The sequence below is a fragment of the Ostrea edulis genome, chromosome 5 (genome assembly GCF_947568905.1).
Source record: "Ostrea edulis chromosome 5, xbOstEdul1.1, whole genome shotgun sequence".
Taxonomy (NCBI): domain Eukaryota; kingdom Metazoa; phylum Mollusca; class Bivalvia; order Ostreida; family Ostreidae; genus Ostrea; species Ostrea edulis.
This window is the reverse complement of record NC_079168.1, coordinates 68248148-68271788: the sequence shown is the minus strand read 5'-3', so window position 1 is coordinate 68271788 and position 23641 is coordinate 68248148. Positions and strand designations below refer to the sequence as shown.

Here is a 23641-nt window from a genome sequence, read left to right as displayed (position 1 = left end):
TACAATGATTTCCATGATATTCACAATTAATATATTTATATCATAAAGCAGCGGGTTTTTTGTTTTTTTAACTTTTAAAAATTCAGTTTTTATGTATTTTGTATTATGCTGTGTAACGAAAATGTGTGATTTTCTGATGCTGACATATATTCAGTTTGTCTGACAGCTTTAAAAATGTGGATATATATATATATATGTATGTATGTGTGTGTGTATATATATGTATGTATATATGTATGTATGTATATACCGGTATATAATTGATTAAACTATATTAAGTGGAAAAGTTGTGTTTTTTTTCTACTTTGAACCCATAATAATACGAAGTCACGTGAGGGTGGAGTTATTGATTTATGACGACGTGTTAGTTGTTTTAAAACATTTAAACTGTATATGTATATGAAGAAAAGCCTCTGTGTGATCGGTAAGAGATGTATTTATAGTGACTTGAGTAGAAACATCAGTATATTTAACACTATTTCAAACGCACCTAAATGTTTTAAATTACCGTCTTGTGAGTGCACATACCTTTTGATACATGTATCATCCATTATATATATATATATATATATATATATATATATATATATATATATATATAATATATATATATATATATACATACATGTATATGTATGTTCTCGAAACATCGTGTGCTTGCAATGGTATCATATTAAAGAACAAACTTAATATTTTAACTTTAAGGTTTTCTTTTCCTTATCTGTTAGTGTCCATGGCTTTTTCCACTACGCTCTTTGTATAGATATTCGTCTGTAAGAAGTGCGTGGATACCAACTTTTTCAATGCTATGTTGGCCTCGGAGATTTCTGGAGCCTTGGAGATCTGCTTTATTCTCTTTACGTTATATTATCCTAACAATTTCTGGTTAACCACATCCTATCATCGACAAAAACAAGTCGTTTTGTAAAATCTTACATAATTCACGAGGACGGTTATCAAAAAATCACTTTGTAATTGCATTATTTTCATTAAAGGTCGTTTTTGCCATGTACAAGGAATGTATAGTGAATGAAACTCTAGCAAGCACTTGCTCGAGTGTTGGCAAATAAGTTATGGATGAAGTTACATGTAGGTGAATATAATAGGTGATGTACTTAGTACACGATTACCAGTCTTGACCACTGAACCGGAGTAATTTTCAAGGCTGGTGGTCACTCACAATTAATGTTTATAGATACAAAACCAAATATACAATACATTTCGGTCAACGATTCCGAAATTGTCATAACGTGAACTTTGAATTGTATGTCGTTTAGTTTTCTGAGTATTACAACTTATCTCTGGTTTATATCCTATCTGACAGAAAGGATTGAGGATTATTTCATTTATTTTGAAGTCGCACCTTGTCTCTCCGGTCACGACCTGTTGACACCATGTGTCACCATCTCATTTTTACATAATACACAATAGACATTCTACCTGTTTTGGAAGGAAATATGATTCTAATTGGCATCGTTGTTAGCTGACAGTAAAAATCATCGTTGTTCGTTCTCTTTCAAGAGTGACATGTTTTTATTGCGTTTCTCAGCTGTTTACCTTTCACCCGGTGTGAGAATATCGTTTAAACGGTCATAAATACTAAGAAAGAAAGGTTTTCTTCATTTTATTGTCAACAATTTAAAAAAAAACATATATAAAACATAAATCAATAAAAATAACAAGATTGTAAAAAGGGGAAAAAAATCTCTCGTCCTTTGCACACAGCGATGAGAACAATGTACTTCGATGTGGTTTATTTATGCGTAGAATCTAGAAGACTCCGTGTCGGTGACAATGGCGGTCCTGCCGCCATAGCTGACAGGAACGGGAATGGGCGTCGAGTGACATCTCTTCAAGGAACACTCCATGCCATTTTACTCAAGAAACGCATCAAGTCCAATAAACTGAATCAACTAACGGGAACTTGTTTTGCTGCGATTGAATGTTTGATAGGCAACACTTTCGTTCAGTTGTCTCTACGATTATAACTTTAGTTATTAACACTAAATAACCCTGTAAGATTTTCAACTTAGTTTCCTCCATTTCCTGCGGCGCACGCATTTGAATTTGCATTCTAACCGTTTTTTGAAGTTGTTTCCGTGTCGTGGACATCCTTTGATTTTCACACACTTGTTTTTCATGACGTCATAGACCCAGCGTCTTCGCAGCTTTCCGGAACAAACAACGATCATATTCTCAACAGGAAGTGAACATTGCTCATTTCTTGGTCTTAGCCGATGCCTTTTAATTTTGCCTGTTTGAAAAAAAAAATCGGTTAGAAAAAATCCTGACTATAAAATTTAGTTTGATAGAGCAATAAGAAGGTCGAAGTTTGGTTTTCCCCTCCTTCATAAAACACACATTGTGCATGCACATGATACTCGTTATTTACGAGGTGCATTTGAACCTTGAATTTGCTTCTAAACACTATGTCTCTTAAGCCTTTGATAAATGTGCATCTCTATTTCACCCCATAATTAGCTTCTGACGGCGTAGGGAACAAACATGATACTTCATTCAATTATCGAAATATAGTTTTACAACAAATTATCGATCTATAGCTTAAATTCTCCTGGATATCACATATTTCCCTTGAACTTCGTGTTTCTAACGAGAAGAAAATAATTACGAACGATTTAAAGAGTATATGACTTTGACAAAAATGAAGAAAATTGCATCAATAAAAAGATAAAAGTAGATAGGAGGGGAGAATTGTGTAATATAAGGTTTGGCCTGAGCAAGCTTTCGAATTATTGGGTAATTCGAAAAATGTTTGTCCGAGGTAATTGTGTAAATTGACCAGCTATTTGAGCCAGGAAGAGGTCGACCTTTGTTCATCGACATTCTTGTCCGAACCCCCCGGAGTGATACGCCTACATATGCGTTTTGTAGTCTTTCACATCGAAGAATTTTTTTTAAAAGTCACGTGGGTGTAGAGTAATCAAAATATACTTAAGTTGGCCTTGATACCTGTTTACGATTTAACATTATTATCTCGTTTTCGTTGAGATAACATTAAAGTTATTTACAAGGACATTCGATCTTAATCAAGATAGACACTAGCAAAGAGGAAAAACATCTGGGTATGGGATTAAGCAAGTCTGGCAACAAAATTGTATTGAATTCCCCTACATAACTTTGCACCGATTCCACTTGGGGCTCTAAGCTCACTTTTACTTTTTGAATCACAACTGGTATGAATGTCATATACGTACACACACAAATCTTGTTGCGATGGGGATTAAGAGGAAACCCACTACTTGCCTTTGTAAGGAGTAATGCACGTCTCTTTGCAGGTCCTCCTCTTGTCGAAGTTGTTTCCAGGTTTCCTACAACCCCAAAATCGAACGCATCGGCCCTTGCCAGTATCATACATATAACGTCGTGTTCGCTTGGGGCAGTTGAAGATGTCGTTGGACAGAGGCTGGCTGCAGATTGTAACTGCGTTTGTTCGGACGAAATTGGCAGTGTCATACGTAGCGTCTCCGTAACCCTGACTTTTTGGAGATGATGTGGAACTGGTGTCTTTCTGAGGTCTTGGGTCTGAACAATAAAATTTTTATTTAAAAAATTATCCTTAGGGTTAATTGAGAGATAAAACGTTCTGGGTTTTGGGGGGTTTATTTGGCATCTGCTTGAATGGAACTTTCTAGTTCAAGCATTCCAGCGTATTTATAGCACGACATAAATTAACGAGAACTTTATGTTTGTGCAGATGGAATGGTATGGAAAATATGTTGTCACATATTGTATCCAGCTTTCCAATTATCACTACAGAACATAGTTATAAATAAAAGTGCAAACTAATGATTGGGAAAACTTCTATGTTGTCGATATGAATTCAATAGGATTCCAAACTAAAGTGCAGATATATATTGCGATTTTTGAATACTTCTTTTCATAACAGGATAATTAGCATCAATATTTCTATTGGATGTAATCTACCGTTCTGAATTAGCCTCATGTGAAGATCTATATTTATAAAAAATGTGTTCTTGTTAGCGATGATTACACAAGACATGCTGAAAACATTAGTACACCATTGATGAATAAAGCACGCATAACCTAGATTTTATCTTCCCTTTTAAACTTTCTTTTTATAAAGAACATTAGATGGCTAATAAATTCACCAAAAAAACGTGTCTATTATTAGGAAATTTAATAGAGAAATGTTTCTTCGCATTTTCTGAAGAAAGGTGATCTTGTTAAAATCAGGATTTGCTGCGTAAATATCATCAACTTAAAACTTTGATGATATCCGTTTTAACGTGGCGAGTCTTTAGAATTGTGCTATATCTTGTGAGAAGATTTGTTAATAGAGTGGTGCCTGTAGCCAGAAGGCGCCATATGTCGCCTGTCTACAGAAAAAAATTCTACACAGACGTGAAACTTTTTTTTCAAAGTTTCATACATTCATTACCTATGTAATTAATATACTCTCATTATAGTTTGGAGGCAAGGCATCTTGTATGATGTGTGCTATACGGTCACTGCAGATTTGTAGCTCTCTAGAACCTGCAATTTACGTAGTAACTTTTCCTCTACACGAGTCGGGTGTTATAGATCCGTATTTTTACATAACTGCCTCATGATTTTATTTTAAAAAATCGATACCATATATATCCTTTTTAATTTCTGTGTGCCATGTTAGGTTGCCTATCAATTTCAACCACGTTGGTTTCCATATTCATATGTTTCCATGTATATTTACGAGAAACGGTGGCTGTGTTAACTATTTCTTCATATGCGTCTTTTTCAGTTGTATAATTCGAGTGAATTAAATCCAGTTCGGTTAAAAACAATTGTTGTATAAAGAGGATTGAATATTGGATAATCTCAAGAATCAACTCAACAATTAACTGATTATATGTCTGGAGGAGGAGTTAAAGGATGTATGTGCATTATGCTCAATTCATCATCAAAAATAAGACGGAAAATGGGAATTTACATCAATACATAATTACAACAATCAACGGGGTTCGAAATGACAGGCAACTTAATATGGCTACATAAACTGGCGAAATTCGTTGAAGTTATGCAATTTTCCTTCGAATGGAACTTTTTAATAAGCATGGAGGTAAAATATGCCAAGGATTCTTTGACATCAAATTTTCAGGCACGGTAATGTTAAAATGCGGAAATATAGACACCCGTATCGTGCGAAAAAATAAGTTGTCCCATAAATTCCAGGTTTTTATAATGGTTGGGTCTGTAGCTCTCTGATTTATCACATTTTCCCCAGAGAGGCCACAGATCTGCTGTTACATATACGTGAATCTTTCAAATTGGGATTTCATGTGGACCTTGAGACAGCATTTTACTCAAAAGATCTGTTGCCTAGTTATTTCATACCTTTGCAAGAAGCATCGAGTCTGCATGTCCCTCTGCTACAAGATTTGGAAATAATGCATGACGATCCACCAAAACAATACACATTCTGCAAAAAAAAGGGGGGGGATTTATTTTTTAAATGGAATTTTACGACTGTACAGAAGCCTGTTGGTGCCACAAAAGAAAAATACTTCATCTGGCCGCCGTCGTATGAAATATGTCTTGAAATGATGCGTGAAATTTGAGCATGGGTAAGAAAATGTAAAGGGTTGATGTTCGCATTTTCGACCCGAGACCAAATCGTTATTCATTTATTTTGCAATATAATATATATCACATCAAGTAAGAAAGCGTCGGTGGTCTAGAGGTTAGAGCTTTCGTCCCACATGCGGAAGGCCGAGGTTTGAATCCCGGCCGCGACAGACGTAAGTCGTTAAAACAGGTAGTGACAGTTCCATCGCCAAACGCTCGGCATCAGGTGTGAATCTCACGGGTCTTCAGAAATGACCTTCAAACTGGATGGACGTGTCACAGTAGGTGTGGCAAGCTAAAGAACCCTCACTGCTCAATAATCGTAAGCACCGAGCAAAGGCCTAAATTTGAAGCCCTTCACCGGCAATAGTGACGTCTCCATATGAGTGAAAAATTCTCGAGAGAGACGTTAAACAAGATACAATCAATCAAGTAAGAAATTTTCTCATTTATCGTTAGAAAAGTGCCATAGAAATATCGCTTCGTTAGTTGTACTTCGGAAGTCAGCATTAACTTCAGGGGTTTTGTATTAACGTTCTTTACCACAAGATTACCTACAACGTGTACATACGTTACCAAACGCGCATATATTTCATTATCCGCAATAAAAGTGGCAGCAATGCAGGTTATCGGTTAAGTTTTTGTTTGTTTGTTTGTTTTACGTCCTGTCGAGAGGTTTTTACTCATACTGAGACGTCACCAGTTGTACGCAGGTGTACCACGAATTTAGACCTATGCTTAGCGCTTAGGACGTAGCGGTGAGGGTTCTTTCATGTGCCATCGCCTCTCGCGCGATTCTCACTTCTAAATGCCGAGCGTTTGGCAAAGAATCAATGACTACCTATTTTAAGTCTGTGGTTTGACATGGCTCAAACTCACGCTCTACCACTGAGCCACGGCGACCGGTTAGAAAATAATTAGAACAGTTTGCACGGGGCTATACATGTATCTTGGCATTGGCCGACTGTCTCTTTGGTTTACTGGGTCTGCAAAGATTGTATTTGTAAATTAAAATAAATTATATGCCGGCTGCCAAAATTATCTGGCGGAAGCCACTTCCTATTTATTTGGCATTCATTTTTTCTCTCGTTATTTTCTACTCGTAAAAATTTGTGTTATTCATTTAAAGGTCCCCAGTTATCTCCCCTCTGTTCACAGTTTATTCAGGGTCTCCATATGAATTGCATGTAACTGATAAATTAACTGGTTGCCACAGGATTTAGAGGCGATCACACAAAATTAAAAGTGGCGACCACAAATAAATTAACCAGCCGTAGTCGGAAAAATAAATGGTAATTGCCAAATTGTCACAGACAAGTTCCAGTCGCAGATGAACTAATTGTGGATCGCCAATTGAATAAATGGCAGTCGCCAGAAAAAATATTTCTATCGTAGCACCAACGGGTCTCCATAAGACCGTGTAAGCAGCATGAGGAGTACGGTTGTGACTTTTTCCTCCCATGGGAATCCGGGTCCTCAGTACCTCCTTCTTGTCGTAAGAGGCGACTAAATGAGGCCGTCCTTCAGATGAGACCGCAAAAACCGAGGTCCCGTGTCACAGCAGGTGTGGCACGATAAAGATCCCTCCCTACCGAGCAAAGGCCTAAATTTTGCAGCCCTTCACCGACAATGGTGACGTCTCCATTTTCATGAGTGAAAAATTCTCGAGAAGGACATAAAACAATAATCAATTAACCAAACGTCTTTTTTCCAGATTTTACATGCATTAATAAAGCAATAACTTATTTCGCGGTCAGATACAACTCTATCATACAATTTTCGACGAGATTTATTCTAGAGAACAAATAAGTGGTTCCGTAGTGACTTTAACTTCGTGATTATGCCCTCAAAGAGTACGTGGAGTTCCGACAACAGGCTGATTCTTGCGTGTTGGAATCACTTTGTGATCAAGGTCCTTAGTGTCTGATCGATCTTTTTTCTCTGTTGACGTAATTCAAGAATCTGAGAATAATTAACTAACACTTGAAATGGATACTTTTAAAAATCACTTAGTATAGTTATAAATAGCCCTACCAATGTCAAACAAACTGATGCGTGTTGTGCATTGTGTCACAATCTATATGTTATCACATTTATCACTAAAACTTTCTAATAGCTTCTTTGAAGTGTTTTTCTACGATGGCTGCAAGCGAACGGCCTTGAGAGAAAGATAATAGACCTATCATTGTCATTTTCCAGCTGCGCAGCGCGGAAGCATTTTTCGCGCAAACCGCGGAATGTGTGACACGTTTATTAACGTTTTGCCACAATCATGAATTTGGGCAGTAAACATTTTTTTTCAAAATAACATCGTTTGGCATTTTTATGGAAACCCCATGGAAGGGGGATGACCGAAGCAGAGACAGTGTTCACACATCGTCGGTCCCTTATTTACGTTTTCTCGGCTTCTCTCTGACGTTGATGATCACGTAAAAAGACGTTCTTAGGTATGTAGTCAGGCGCCGAAAGTCGTGTCACGCGACTAAATTATGGATCATAATCTGCTGTCGACTTTTTTGTCTCCAATAACTGGAGAGTAGATGATTTAATACAGCAATAACTATATACTGTGTGTAGTGACTGCAAGGATCACAAGTTATGGATGAATTTGGTATTTTGAATGTCTCGTGCGCAGAGGCGTTAATCCGAAAGTATATTATATTTCCGTTTAAAGCTTAAGAATAGAACTGATCCCAGCAAAAATATCCATTTGAACTATGAATGGCATTGACCTCGAAGATGCGGGCTGGTAGTAAACAATAACAGCAGCACAAGGCCAGGGGAGGCCGGATGAAAAATGAGATGTTTGTTTGGAGATTTTTTTTCGGTCAGGGCACAAAGCTCCACAACTGTCATAAATTACAGAATTCTCCAAAACAATCGCATATCGTCTGTCACTATACTGGTCATCGTGGGATGTTATTACATGTGTGTTATATTGGAATAGTACTTTAAATACGGAATGAATTAATCATTCTTAACAACTGTTTAAATGACCTGTGCCATAGGTTCTACCTTAACTCAATTGCATCTCTCATCCCATAATTTTTTTTATAACTTCCTGGATTCAATAAGTATTTTGCTTGTTGAATAGTACCAAATCAAAATCATGGCTTTCTGTTACAGGCAGTAATTTTAAGGGGGGGGGGGAACGTAATACGTGATGTCATCATCTTAGAGAAGCTGAATGGGTGTTATCAGGGAGATGTGTCTGCATTTCATTCATGATTGGTCATTTCCTTTCCCGTTCCACGCCGCAACAATTTGTCTGACTCAGAGTCATTTGAAAGAGGAGAGGATGAAAACAGAGAGTACAGCGGGGGCGACCCAGGCTAATTGTGAGTAATAAGACGAATTCCTGCATTAAACCCATCGCCGCCAATTTTGTAGAACATTGATGCATTGGAATTCCCAATTTTGTTTTGATATGCTTAATTTAGCCAGTTATTTGTTTAATGTAATTTATTTGAATGCATTCCAACGATAAATATTCACCAGATAATATTTAGTTACTTTAGCAAAAGAAGATCTATCGTTGTATGGGTGTTGCTCATCTTGGGCGGGGGATGATTTGCAATACAATCGAATTCTTGTGTAAGCACAAAGGTTAAAAATAACCAAAGTAATTAGACAACACCCTGTCTCATCAAGATATTTAAAATGATTGTCAGATATCAAACCAATAAAATAGTCTACGAACTTGCACCACATATCCGGGTGGGACTTCTTCAATCAAAAAGTCAAGTACTATCACATAGTTTACAAGTGATTCATAGCAACTTAAAAGCAACGAGTATGATTCGCCTTTGGATGAAATCTATTGCGATGCTTTAATTACAGTTAACTACGCGTGTTTTCCACCGCCTGGTATTACGGGAGCCCGCGACATTTACCGAAAAACAAGACCGCAAACCACATAAGATATAAGCTCTAAAAGGATTTTAATTGATTCTTTGTTATTCAAATCTAGACTACTAGAGAAGCTATAATTTATAAACCCCATAGTTTACTAGTATGCAGTTTTCCGATTCTAACGTGAATTAATTCCACTTAGTTGTCATCGTTAGCAGGTTAGACAGGTGAAACTTGCTGCATCTCTATTTTTTCATTTTATATTATTATTATCTAGATATATCCATCTGCATTTATAAATCGATAAAATCAAAGCTAGGTTGGAAAAGATATTATTATTTAGATATATCCATCTGCATTTATAAATCGATAAAATCAAAGCTAGGTTGGAAAAGATATTATTATTTAGATATATCCATCTGCATTTATAAATCGATAAAATCAAAGCTAGGTTGGAAAAATATAAATGATGACACTCACCTGACACGGGTCATTGCATTTACAGATGAAGTTTCCCTCAATATCCGTATCATATCCGTAATCACACCTCCGGTTACAGGGGCTCCTTGGTCGCTCATGGTGGGTTTTAGGTCCCCAAACGGAATCCTCCAAGGGTACTGTCACAATAGCTGTTCCCAGGGCTTGAACGATCGCCTGTAATATAAGGGTATTTCGTAATGGAATATCAGCACGTTGATTAGAGCTACAACGCGGAAGTGCAGTGTACTTACCATTGCACAGTTGAAAAGTAAAACATAGCTGAAATCTTTGATACTGGTCATTTTTTTTATTCTATTGTTGGAGTACAAAACTAATATTGTGTATTACACGATCTGAAAAATACTTGTGTATTACAGTTGTAGTATTTTTTTCTTATAAATACCAGTCATTAGTCTTGTGACACCTTGACCGCGCAAGCCACGCCTCCTACAAAAACATTAATTCATAAAATACTGGTACACACGCAATTTTCTCACCATAAGCCACGCCTCTTGCTATCTGATTGGTCCTGAGCTGGCACTTGCTCATGATTGATACTGTTTTTCGTTGATTCATAGTAACACGGTAGTAAATAGTGATTTGGATGCTTAGAATAGATCAAGCCGGGAATTTGTAACATTCCTAGGACTGCACAGCAGTTTAACCGCCAACATCTGTAGATAAAATTATAGTATGCTGATAAAAGCAATCAGTGCAGGGTCAGAAATTGACTGCACCTAACTCATACCGTACATATTTCTTCAGTGGTCATCGCAGATCGCAGCTTGAAAGAGTTTTGTGTTTTAATGTTCAACATTTCAAAAATGACGTTCATAGCTCTGTGCACCTGTGAATACAAACCGGAACTAGATTGATTTAAAGAAAATAATTAAACAACTCAAATCATAACTAATTATTGGTCGCACTGCTTATGTGAGTATTTCAAGGCTAAGTCATTAACCGGTCACCTTTTGAAAGCGAATATATACATATATATGTTAACCTAGTATATGTGTTTGTATCGCAATGATATTTTTTCTGTGGTAGAAACTTATTTAATGAACGATAACGGGGTAGTTCGTTTATTTTTTAAACGATTATGTTTTCCTTAGAGCCTGACATGCAAGTGATTCATTCTTGAAAGCAATTTTTTTTAAAAATGTGATTCTGAAAAGGGACTAATCTTTGTACAGATATCCTACAGTAGCTCTTTCACTGATACGATGTCCCCTACACGAACAACAAAGTAGGACAAGGCCACGTATGTACCATGGGGGACGGTAGAATGGACCCCCTCAAAGAACCGGAGAAGAAAAGCGATAGTGGGGGGTGTACCCTTGATAAAGCATCCCCATATAAAACAGATCTCGAAGGAAAGCCCAGTATGGGGAAACCTCTTAATATGTTGAAACTCTTATCCTAATCAGTGTTGCACTATTCCTGATTAATGCATGTATTTCGAAAATAATGATGACCTAGATTTTTCGATAAAATTGAAAAGGGTTTAAAAATATTTTATGTTTTTACTAAGTATAGCGAAAACGACCCTGCGTTGGCGAACGAATACAATATCATCTTTGTGGAGCATTCTTATGTAACTTTCGGAAATATCTACTCAAGAAGCGTGTATCATATAATCCGGTGTTCCGCTATTTGACACCGGTCCATTCACGCCCTTCAACATCTTAAACGTTTATGGCTGTAGTATGAATTGTCCTCTTTAATTCACAGTTTCCGGAAAATTTTCAATTCTGTGAAAAGGTTCTATTGCCATATTCGTAGTGCACAGTTTAAATAGAAACTAGCGTTTGAATTTCATTGTGAAATAATCTCCAATTAGTTGTGCTCATACAGAACTGGAAACATGGCCCCATTGACTACACTCATGTTATTCTATAAAAGGTTAATAGCCTGGAATGTGTGGCACGTAGATTTAGATCATAAATAAACATTACCGAATGCATTACGCACACGCCCATTTAGCAGGATCTTTTATTTTGAATTTGGTATTTATGTTCGATCTTGATCCTTGAAGTTCGACTTGATTAAATATGGATTTCATCTCACTTAACTCAAAGTGACAAAGGTTTGACCTTTGACTTCATCTGTTTCACAAATAATTATGACTAAATATGGTTTTGCCATACGGTACATCACAATAATTTGGTGATGCTTTCATATAAAGGACCAGCGCCGATGTGACTTCAAAATAATTGCGTGTTGCTCTCGTGTCAGATATTTTTTTATACAACATACTAGAAAAGATAAAGCGCTATATTCACCTACATGTTCCTTCGAGAATTATATATCGTTTGATTTTTCCAACATCGTACCAAAAATATATTGGAAATTCCTAAATTAACGATTGGTTATTATTTTATGGTCGTCCAAAGAAAACTCGCGTCTTTAAGAACTTTCGACTAGGTCTTGCACTCTAGTTGTAAACAAAGATGACCGATAAGATATCATTTCGAAAGCTCTAGTAGCCATTTTCGATGTTTGAAATCATTTAGTCATAATGATAAAACAATTTTTAACATTTCATTGGTCAAGACGATGCTTTGATAATAACTCACAAAGTACAATATCCATGTCGCCCTCCAGGCTCGGTGAATATTGCACTTCTCAGGCATAGGCGTAGCTTGGGTTCGAATATTACCGAGGCAGGGGGTCTGGGGGGCACAGCCCCCCCAGAAGCTATCGACATTTTAACAACGTAAAAGGTGTTTTCTTTACCGAGGCAGCTGCCTCGGTTGCCTCAATGGAAGTTACGCCACTGTCAGGTATCTACTAAGGCATCGTATTGACCTAAAATTATTAATAATTGTATAGTATTGACCTCAAAATTGTATTATATTCCTTAGTTGGCACAACCATATGTTTGCAATGTGTATATCAGTAGACATATGTTGGCGCTATCCCACTTCCTCGGTATCTAGGGTATATTTACAATGTGTGTATCAGGAGACAGATTTTGGTGCTATCCCACTTCCTCGGTATCTAGGGTATATTTACAATGTGTGTATCAGGAGACAGATTTTGGCGCTATCCCACTTCCTCAGGATCTAGGGTATATTTACAATGTGTGTATCAGGAGACAGATTTTGGCGCTATCCCACTTCCTCGGGATCTAGGGTATATTTACAATGTGTGTATCAGGAGACAGATTTTGGCGCTATCCCACTTCCTCGGGATCTAGGGTATATTTACAATGTGTGTATCAGGAGACAGATTTTGGCGCTATCCCACTTCCTCGGGATCTAGGGTATATTTACAATGTGTGTATCAGGAGACAGATTTTGGCGCTATCCCACTTCCTCGGGATCTAGGGTATATTTACAATGTGTGTATCAGGAGACAGATTTTGGCGCTATCCCACTTCCTCGGTATCTAAGGTATATTTACAATGTGTGTATCAGGAGACAGATTTTGGCGCTATCCCACTTCCTCGGGATCTAGGGTATTTATCTACAACTACTTTGTAATAGGTCGGGGAAAACCAAACCCGTTGGATATTTTTAAGAGAACAAAAACCAACAGTAACCTACACATTCTTGCTGTATATCCAGAGGTGTTGAATGGAACTCACCGTATTCCGTAATATCGCCGTGTTTCTGGAGCCATCTGTTCTGTCGTCATTATTCGTAGAAATCCAAGGATCTCATCACTCTTAGTTCTATACATGTACATTTATATAGCCAAATACGTGAGGAAATGTGAAGTGTGGCAATAATGCAAAGCACTCACATGTTAACTGGGTTTAGTACGATACAAACGTATAATTTAAGAATATGGGTACAGACTTTTTAATAAATAATATTGAAAGGAAGAGTAGCTTTGTGTAAAATTATGAGGTAATTCAATTCATTTACAGTCAGCAATTAGCTCTGGAACCTCCCTGATGAACGATTCTGTTTCAAACCCAATAACTAAAAGACAGAGAAAAATATGCGTATATAAATTATCCATTACATGAATAGCAAGCCACAAAAATGTATTCTCGACGGAAACATCGAGAACAAGCAGCAGTTTCGGAGCATTCCTCAGAAAGCAGACTACGATATAACATTATAATGCTTGCTCTCTCTCTCTCTCTCTCTCTCTCTCTCTCTCTCTATATATATATATATATATATATATATATCCAAAGTTGAAATAGATACTCAGTAATCGGATACTAATATTTAAAAAATATGAAAAGAAAACACAGAAATCCACCGTAAAGCTTTAGCGCTTTCATTACATCTTCAGAAGATGAACAGATGATGAAGATGTAATGAAAGCGCTAAAGCTTTACGGTGGATTTCTGTGTTTTCTTTTCATTACATATATGTGTGTGTGTGTGTGTGTGTGTGTGTGTGTGTGTATGTGTGTGTGTGTGTGTGTGTAAACTGACATGACATGTATGTTAAACTCTATTCCTATACAAATAGTGCGGTATAGATTGATCGTTTCACCGAATGATTGAACGCGTACAAGTAAGCCATTGAGCCAAACTGTTGATATACTCAATATGAATGATTTATTCTAAATAGTCACTAACTCGGATAAATCATGCATTCCATATATACTACATGTTTCGGACATATCTGTACAATTCTATCATTTATTATATCAGTATTCATAGATACCACAATGGTTGTATATTTCAAGAACTTTACATAAAATCATGATCATAGGACCTCTTTGATAATTACATTACGACCAATTTTAAGGGGAATTTCATTGTGTACTGTAAGCTACACGATGGCTAGAATTGTTGAGAACTCTGGGGGACTTCGATACGCTGACTGTCATTCAAATTCGTTTCCTTTAAGGCAGCTCATTACACTATTTTTTTATTTAATGGCTCGTGAAAACACCTCTTATGAAGTATGATTTCACCATCGAAAGAGTGATGCATGTACAAGCTCTCAATTATTTTATATGATTTTTTGTTGTTGTGATTTTTCCCGAAATGATGAAAAAGGTGTTTGGTTTGCAAATAAGAGATTTTTGAGTCAAAATTTCGCTGTGATTTGGTGCATGATATGAATATCTAATAAAACATGCCTAAAAGATTCAGATATAAACGTTCTAATTTTTTTTTAGAAAAAAATATTTATGAAAATTGAAAACGTTATTTGCTAATATTTTTTAAATCTACGGATAAAATCTTCAAAAAACATGTCAGTTAAAAAAGAGATATATCGAAGAAATATATAAAAAGAATTTGAAACGAAACGACCATAGTTTAGAACTCATGCAAGGTTCCCCGATAAGCTATAGGTATAAATGATATTAAGATAGGGTTGTTCTTGCATGATTTTTATGGTCAAGTCTTGGTGCAACACTAGAATGGAGGGGGAAATCCTCCTCCATGTACTCAGGATTACAGAGGTTCGTGCATCAGCGGGATATTGACACGACAAAGTCCAGACCTATGTTACCCTGTATAAAAGTAATAAAACATATTAAAATTCAACGACGTAGGCTCGTGGGTTTTCGTGACTTCTTTTTAGCTGATAGCTTGTCAGTCTTTTCTTTGTTCCGCTATAATAAAGCAGAAACAATCATCCTATCTAAAAATTCCTGGGATAATTTCTTCCACATATATGTACCATCTTACAGGAGAAATTATCCCAATGCATATTTCGTCCCATATAATAATAATCTGAGTTTCGTAGGACTAAAAGTCCACATATTATCCTGTAGGATTTTTGTCGTTGGCAGCAGATTTTCATAATTCTAAAAACTAGCATAACAATTTTATCAAAGTTACTTTTATAGGGGTGTATATATATATATATATATATATATATATATATATATATATATATATATATAGTATAATAGGAATAAAGGGAACTAACAAAACTGCCATTTAATTTTCGGAGGCTAGTAGCTGGTGAAAACAAATCTGACTTGCCGAAACGGACGATCAACATTCATTCAAACATTCTGATGGTGACCACAAGTATCTATATTCTAAACGGTAATCCTAAGTTGGACTGCAACAGATGACGGGTGCATAAAATCCAACGTAATGAAGGAAAATTGCATGGAGAAAATGGTGTAGGGTTAACGACGGCGATCTAATTCTCGGAAGTTGGACTTTTTATTCAAAGTTCCTGTGAAGTCAGGTACACGATTTATGATTACAAAACAGAACAATATTCTGACTTTCGACTGGCAAAACTTTTAATCCATTATCACAATTCATACTGAAAAGTTGAGAGTTTGAAACAAGCAACCGAGAATTTAATGGCCGCTTTGTTAGCTCCCCTCACTCTATATAGTTATATATACCATTTTGCTCAGAATGTGTCAAAATCCTGTGCTTTAAGATGGGCAAACTAATTTAGGTGGACCATCGGTCATATCGAAAGCCGTTATTCAACCGATTCTCTTCCCAGCCTAAAATAACCAAAGGTTGTATTATAATGCGCGACCCCGTAGGTCATTTGGAGGATGCCAAGGTCAGAAGGACATTGAGTCAAAACTTGGATCTGTTCAAATAAAAAGAAAACTGAAACCTGAGTTTCCTATTTTATTTTTATCATTATAATTTTTTTAAAATATTTTCTTTCTCAGAAATACAAGATTCACATAATGGTGCAATGATGATAAAGACTTATTCTTCAAATTGGAATTGGAAGATTGATTTCCAGCCAACTGTTACTGCTCTGACCTTGAACAGGGGTCATGTAAATAGGTCAGATAATGTATTTCAAACACTAGTATTCAATCATTTTGGTATGTACTTAGCTGTGCAAATAAAATCACATATTTCTTTTTTTCCAGATTTGTATTTAAATACAAAGTATCATGAAGGAAGATGGACGTTAACTAATAATAGAACATTCTTGATTGTTTGAAATTGACACTTGTTGTGTGTCAGGATGTGATATAAACATTGTGTATATGTTTCCAAAAGGGACAACCTAGGGCACTTACGTAATGTTCAACAAGATTAGCCCATCCAGCCTCCCACGCAGTGCTGGTCTTTGAAATAACACGCTCTCCTACTATCAAACTGCCATACCAGAGGATCAGTCAGTACAATCTCTTCCATATTTTTCATGCTGGATCCAAGAATAGACGCCCAATGTTGATTTCAATCAAGAAATAACATAATAGGCTTGTTTTATTTTATTTTTTTTACTAAATAACATACGAACAATCGTTCTATGTACCCAGACACTGACAAATCATCGGAGTCAGGGATATTGAACTCATTCTATGTATAATGCCTTGGACGAAATTTGTGATTTAAGAAATAAATTTCATTTTTGAAATACATGAGGGTATGAATTGCGATACACCGGCACATTAGCGTGTCATGAAAAGCATGCTAACATGGAGCGGTGCAGTTTATATCCTCGTGTATTTTCTAAAATGTGATTTTCTCTTATGTATGATATTTATCAATATTCATACGCACATTGTTTACAACTGTAGTGCGTTCGGAACGAAGAAATGGCTATCATTACAATTTGTAAAGATACCCCGGCAAAATCATTGTGTGTAAAGATACCCCGATATATAAGGCAAAATCATTGTAAGTATGTGTGTAAAGATACCCCGATATATAAGGCAAAATCATTGTAAGTATGTGTTAGTGATACTAAATTCATTCAATATAATAATAATGATGATTAATAATGATGATAAATAATGATTGGTTTTATATAGCGCCTTTTCCAGTGTATACTGCTCAAAGCGCTTTACAATACAATGTACATTATTACCCCGGCAGACCTTATAAATGTAGAACTTTCTCTAACTCCTAGGCAGCATACAGTGCAAGCTGCCATTACAAGCGCTAGAGCACTAACATTCTAACAAGTGTACCCCTTTTACACTTGGGTGGAGTGAGGAAATTCATGTCGAGGCCAGGACTCGAACTCACAACCTTTCGGTCGAGAGTCTGACGGTCTAACTACTAGGCCACTGACACCACAATTAATTGTACAACGACTAAACTAAATGTGTTATATGTTACTAATATTAAACCCATTCTATATACAACGGAGTGACGTATGAGCTGACTCTACCTGTCTGATATCTCTCAATGAAAAAGCTGCAGATCTATAGTATTGGGTCTGACCCAATATTTTCCCAGAGAGCTACGGATTTGCAGCTACCAATGAGATATCAGACGGGGAATTAGTCTAGCCAGGACTGTGTTCAAGACCGTAGCAGCTAACCTAGCTGCTAGGCTATATATGTAGCGCTATTGAACACGCATTCTGAATTTACATTTGTTATCTTACGCTGGACTAGCTAGCTACTACATTCAACTTCGTAACACTGTGTAGCACTACGTAGTCGCTACGATCTTGAATGCGTCAATTCAGTCTTGCAGCCCTCGCCATTAGGTCTCATTGAAAGAGTGGCATTTGGGAACATTTTTAACAACAATGAACGTGTCGTTTTTTGGAATACAAAAACTGATGCACAGTATATTATTATATAGTCTTCATTGTACAAATATCAATAAGATACGACACAATTTGCAGATGGAACAGTGTATTAAAAGTAGTCCACAGATTTACGATAAAAGGTCGGGCAACTCATCATCGAGTCGACTTTTTTGATATAAAAAAAAATGAATGTTTTCACGAAATCCAACAAAATTGTAGGAGTATGATTTATTTTTCTACAGACAAACGACGGACAACTTACCACATATATAAACTCCTCTGCTCTTCGAACATAACAGCTAACCCATGGGCCTTAATGATCACTTGAGTATCACAAAAACAACAGAAAACAATGAATCAATAGAGTTTCTTGTTGATAATTCAATAGGCGCGTCTTTCGAACTCTGAAAACTGAATGACTTTAAATGAATGGCTTCAGATTGTGTTACCATAGAGACGTTCATATCTTTTAATGTTTCTCCATTATCAAAGTTTGACTTGAACAAATAGTTCTAACCTTTTCATCACTGACCTTTATCTGAACCAAACGACCTTAATATAGGGTATCATTTTCAAAACTGGTTGTGAATAACTTTAAATGTGTGTCAATATGATCTTCAACTTCCATTCTAAAATCTGGGCATTAAACAAATATTTCAAACATGTTGACCAAATACCTTGACCTTCATCAATTGCCATTGATACAAGGTCATGACATGTGGTCTGTTTATAATCAATCAGTGTGATGCCAACTTCTTATACCTCTACATTATATGTTATGGTCTCCAGGCATGTTGCGGTCCACAGACATGTTTTAAATTATATATTTTTTACCATTGGCCTTGACGTGGCCAGATGACCTTGATTCATGTGACACACTGTTTAGTGATAAGATATTTAATTTCTCTGTATATTGTTGTTGTGAACCAAACACATATTTTCAATTTTTCTGATATCACAAACTTTGAACTTGGCCACATATCATTTGGGTTAATGCAAGACTGGATCCGGGGGGGGGGGGGGGGGGTGATGGTGGGTGGAGGGTGTGCAGAAGATATATGCTATTCTATGGACTTTTACTATCCATCCATTACAAAGTTATGACTTATGATCCTGAAAGATAATTCTAGATTCTTTTTTGGGAGTTGAACTATGTTCAATCTCCCTGGGTCATCACGCACTTTTCTGCGCAGTAATTTGTATTGATTTGTATAGTGGTCGTCAGCGGGGGTTCTGTGTCAGCTGATTTACTCCTAGGTAAATCAACATAAACTTTTATAAACATCCGCCATTAAATAATCCATGTAACTTTTCTAAATTAATCTAATTTTGATAATTGACATGTAAATAAATGCAATGATATTGTATTCAAATCAATTTGAATACAAAATTTCGATCAAATTGATACTGATAGACATAGAAAAATAAAAGATAAGGTTGAAAATTGTCATTTGTAGCACAGCGTCACCTATAAACATTGATAGGGAAACGAACGACAACTGCACACAAGCCCTATTGACACCGTGGCGCGAAATATCGAATATGGTGCGAAACCTCAGAAAATTTACAAGAAATAACTCTACAACATTGTGTATATATTTGGTTTTTTTTTAATGTGATATAAAAAAAATGCTTGATGTTACATGTAGATTGAATTAAAACACGTCATTCCCAGTCAACAACTTTCGATTGGGATCGGAATACGAAATAAAATTTCTTATATCCGGTGGCAAAGTGAAACTGCTTCATGCTTCAAGTTATTGAATTACGTAGTAATTGCACGTTACACATTAGAGAACTGTTCCTTTTAATAAAGAAAGTCACAAAATAGATACAAAATGAGTGTACCTTATTCATTACTGTTACCGAGCTTTCGTCGACTATAATCTCGAAATGGCGTGTTTCGCTGCGCTTGATGATCTGACGGTAAGGTCCACATTTTCTACGTGAGTAGTGTGATATTTGTTTATGAATTTTTTGCGCATACATGGTATGTCTCGGCTAGGAATAATGGAAACTTTCTCACCTATGTATGTAAAGACATATTAATCTCTATTTTTAAAAATGTAGAACACTTTTATCAAATGACAATGTTTGAAAACGCTTAGAACCCCGATGTCAGAATTTCCTTTTCCAAGACATCAATATGTCAAATTCATTATCCTTTTTGAATAGTATGTACCATATTTTGTACCAGTTATACATTTTGAATCCCCTATTACAATGGGACTTTGCTGCACTCTGTAATGTTTGAGTGGATGTCATGAGTGTGTGTCAAACAGAAATTTTAAGAGCATGGGATAAGGTGCTGCCATGTATTACTTCACTATCAAAGTTTAACCCAGTTGCCACAATGTTGAATTTATGCTGCAAAAAGGATTGGAAATTGCTCTGGTCAAAACACATTGTTTATTTGTCTACAGATGAAAGAGACATGAGGATTCTCCCTCACAAACTGAAAAAAAAAAATAGTTATGGATCTTGTACATGTATAGTTTATTAATCACTATAGATTTCCAGCATCACAAGTCTGATTCCACTATATGCTTTCCATACTGTCAGGTTCATTCACCCCCTGTCTGAGCCACAGTATAATATCCCAAATACCTTGGCAATAAATAACATTATTTGACTAGTATTTCACTTTTAGCGGAGTTGCGATGAAGTCGAACTCGGCTTATGATCTGATGAAGTGCCTTTGGGCGGGCAGGCGGGCACGCATCAACATTTCATTTCCGCACAATAGCTCTTGAGCAAATTATAGGATCTCATTCAAACTTAGATGGATTGTCACCCTCAGTAAGATGAGAAAACCTATCGATTCTGGGGTCACTAGGTCAAAGGTCAAGGTCACTGGCTATAAATAGACTGAAATTTGGAGAAAATTTTGTTTTCCGCACCATAGTTCTTGAACGAATTATAGGATCTCAATCAAACTTAGATCGATTAAGTAAGACAAGAAGCCTATCGATTCCGGGGTCACAAGATCAAAGTCACAGTGGCTATAAATAGACTGAAATTTGGAGAAAATTTTGTTTTCTGCACTATAATTTTTTAACAAATTATAGGATCTCAATTAAACTTAGATGGATTATCGCCCTTGATGACACAAAGAAGCCTATTGATTTTGGTCAAGGGTTAAAGGTCAAGGCCACAAAGGATTTAAGTCGGTTGAAATTTATGTACGCAAAATTTTGCTCCCTGCTTGATAATTCTTGAAAACTTTTCTGCCGGTTCCTTCTATGCCCATTCCTTGCGCAACTCGGCTTGTGCATTTCCGATGCCCGACAATTTTTAATTTTTTTGCATTTCATTTATTTTGAGTTATTATACAATTATTTACCATTCCATTGATCCTCTACAGGACTGTAGTATACTCAGGTGAAAGTTTAGCATATTGGACTACCTTTTCAAGTAATGAATCCTTAGAATTAGCTATAACTAGGATTAAACTTGAATGTATATATACAGGGGAAAAACTTCTTCATAACTGCAAGGCATTGATAACCATATTGATTTGAATGTTTGGGCCATAATATGTGGTCACATTTTTCATGAGAATATAAAGGGGTGAAATTCTAGAAAACAACAACACGACTTCAGTTACTCGAGGAGCGTTGTGGCCCATGGGCCTTCCATTATCCATGTTTGCTGTTGTAACGCTTTGAAAAACAACAACAGTTGATTTGTATCTAAAATCATGATAATATTCAGTCATTTATCCCCCTACTCTTCCAGTACTATCTTTTCTAACTGAATTTCCACAATGTTCAACTCCCACGAGTACTTTAAGTACTTTGATTTAAATGACTTAGTAGTATTTGAGAAGTTGAAAACGTATCAATGTGACTGTACGATGACGTACGGCTAGTAAGTCACTTGAGTATACTGGGGTGACCTAAAGTCTTTAATTAGTGAACACTATGATTGAGCATACCTCTATCACACACTCTTAAGAAAGATAATTACAGAATGTTCATTAATTGTCCTGCATTCCCGTATCCAGACAAACCTCAAAATCTAATCAATTCTTCCTTGATCGATGTCATAACCTTCCATAACGTTTTGCTGAAGTACATCCACAGGTTTTTGAGATTCTTGCAGGAAAAAGTAACGAAGATGGAAAAGAATTATGGAAACTACAATAACCAAGTGATCAAATAAGACACCTTTGTGAAATTGCTATAGACATAGACCATACCCCGGGGTTGACATGCTGCAAAAATTAGGTCAGACTGGTCTTCATTATAAATCTGGACTACCTAGCACACGAGGTATTGCATACGTTTTCAAATAAATCGATCAATCAGACACATATCATTAAAACATTTTATTTTATTTTCATTTTGCAGTTAGATGATAGTAACAAAAATAGCAGCTTTCTACAGATGAAGACAAAACACGAAATTCTTCGTACCGAGAACCATTGATCCCAGCGCATGCTGGTAATTTATGCGATCCTGCAAATCATAAAGAAAATTTTGAAATGTTTTATTTATTTGCACATTATTGCTAATATTTCTATGAGTGGAATCAACTGATTTATAGTAACTTCCGTCAAGGCGTCGTAGATCATCCGCCTTATGTCTAATCATGCTCGGAGGATATTTTTACAAGTTGTAGTTCGTATATCGTAAATTCCTCGTATAAAACCTGATTACTGTGAAATTTTCCACTCTGCAGAATGTTTATGCTTGCATTAGTGTTTTAACCACTTAGTTCTAATTACCAAGAATTAACGCATCACCTAAAAACACCTATATTTTGAAAGTATTTTTGGAAACTTTATTATGCAGATCTTATGAAAATGATTAGCAGAGGCGAAATGAAAAATGACCTATGTGCTAGAATATGAATGGTGCACACGCACACACAAAAAGATATCGGTTGAGGATATCTGTAAATACATTAATTTATTCCACATCAAAATAGACTACATCTTTTGGGGTTACAAGATCGAATAAGACAGACATTATACACCCCAACACGAGCAGAAATAGAAACATAGTTCTATAGGACACCACATGTACGTGTACTATCAGACACTACATGTACTATCAGACACTACTTGTACTATCAGACACTACCTGTACTATCAGACACTACATGTACTATCAGACATTACATGTACTATCAGACACTGCCTGTACTATCAGACACTACATGTACTATCAGACACTACCTGTACTATCAGACACTACATGTACTATCAGACACTACATGTACTATCAGACACTACCTGTACTATCAGACACAACTTGTACTATCAGACACTACATGTACTATCAGACACTACATGTACTATCAGACACTACCTGTAC

General features: G+C 36.2%; 1 protein-coding gene and 1 long non-coding RNA gene across 2 annotated transcripts; one reads left to right on the top strand and one right to left on the bottom strand.

The window, feature by feature from the left end:
- Nucleotides 1–1608: 1608 nt before the first annotated feature.
- On the bottom strand, nucleotides 1609–10375 carry LOC130054725 (uncharacterized). The gene is made up of 5 exons (XM_056165284.1): nucleotides 10167–10375; nucleotides 9916–10089; nucleotides 5353–5437; nucleotides 3265–3543; nucleotides 1609–2254 (listed from the first exon to the last, which is right to left on the bottom strand). The coding sequence occupies exons 1-5, from the start codon at nucleotides 10215–10217 to the stop codon at nucleotides 2025–2027; spliced, it is 819 nt and encodes a 272-aa protein (XP_056021259.1). The 5' UTR covers nucleotides 10218–10375; the 3' UTR covers nucleotides 1609–2024.
- LOC130054726 (uncharacterized) lies at nucleotides 7360–17308 on the top strand. The gene is made up of 3 exons (XR_008803026.1): nucleotides 7360–8921; nucleotides 16489–16609; nucleotides 16699–17308. It is a non-coding gene; the product is annotated as an uncharacterized LOC130054726 (long non-coding RNA).
- The last annotated feature ends 6333 nt before the right edge of the window (nucleotides 17309–23641 follow it).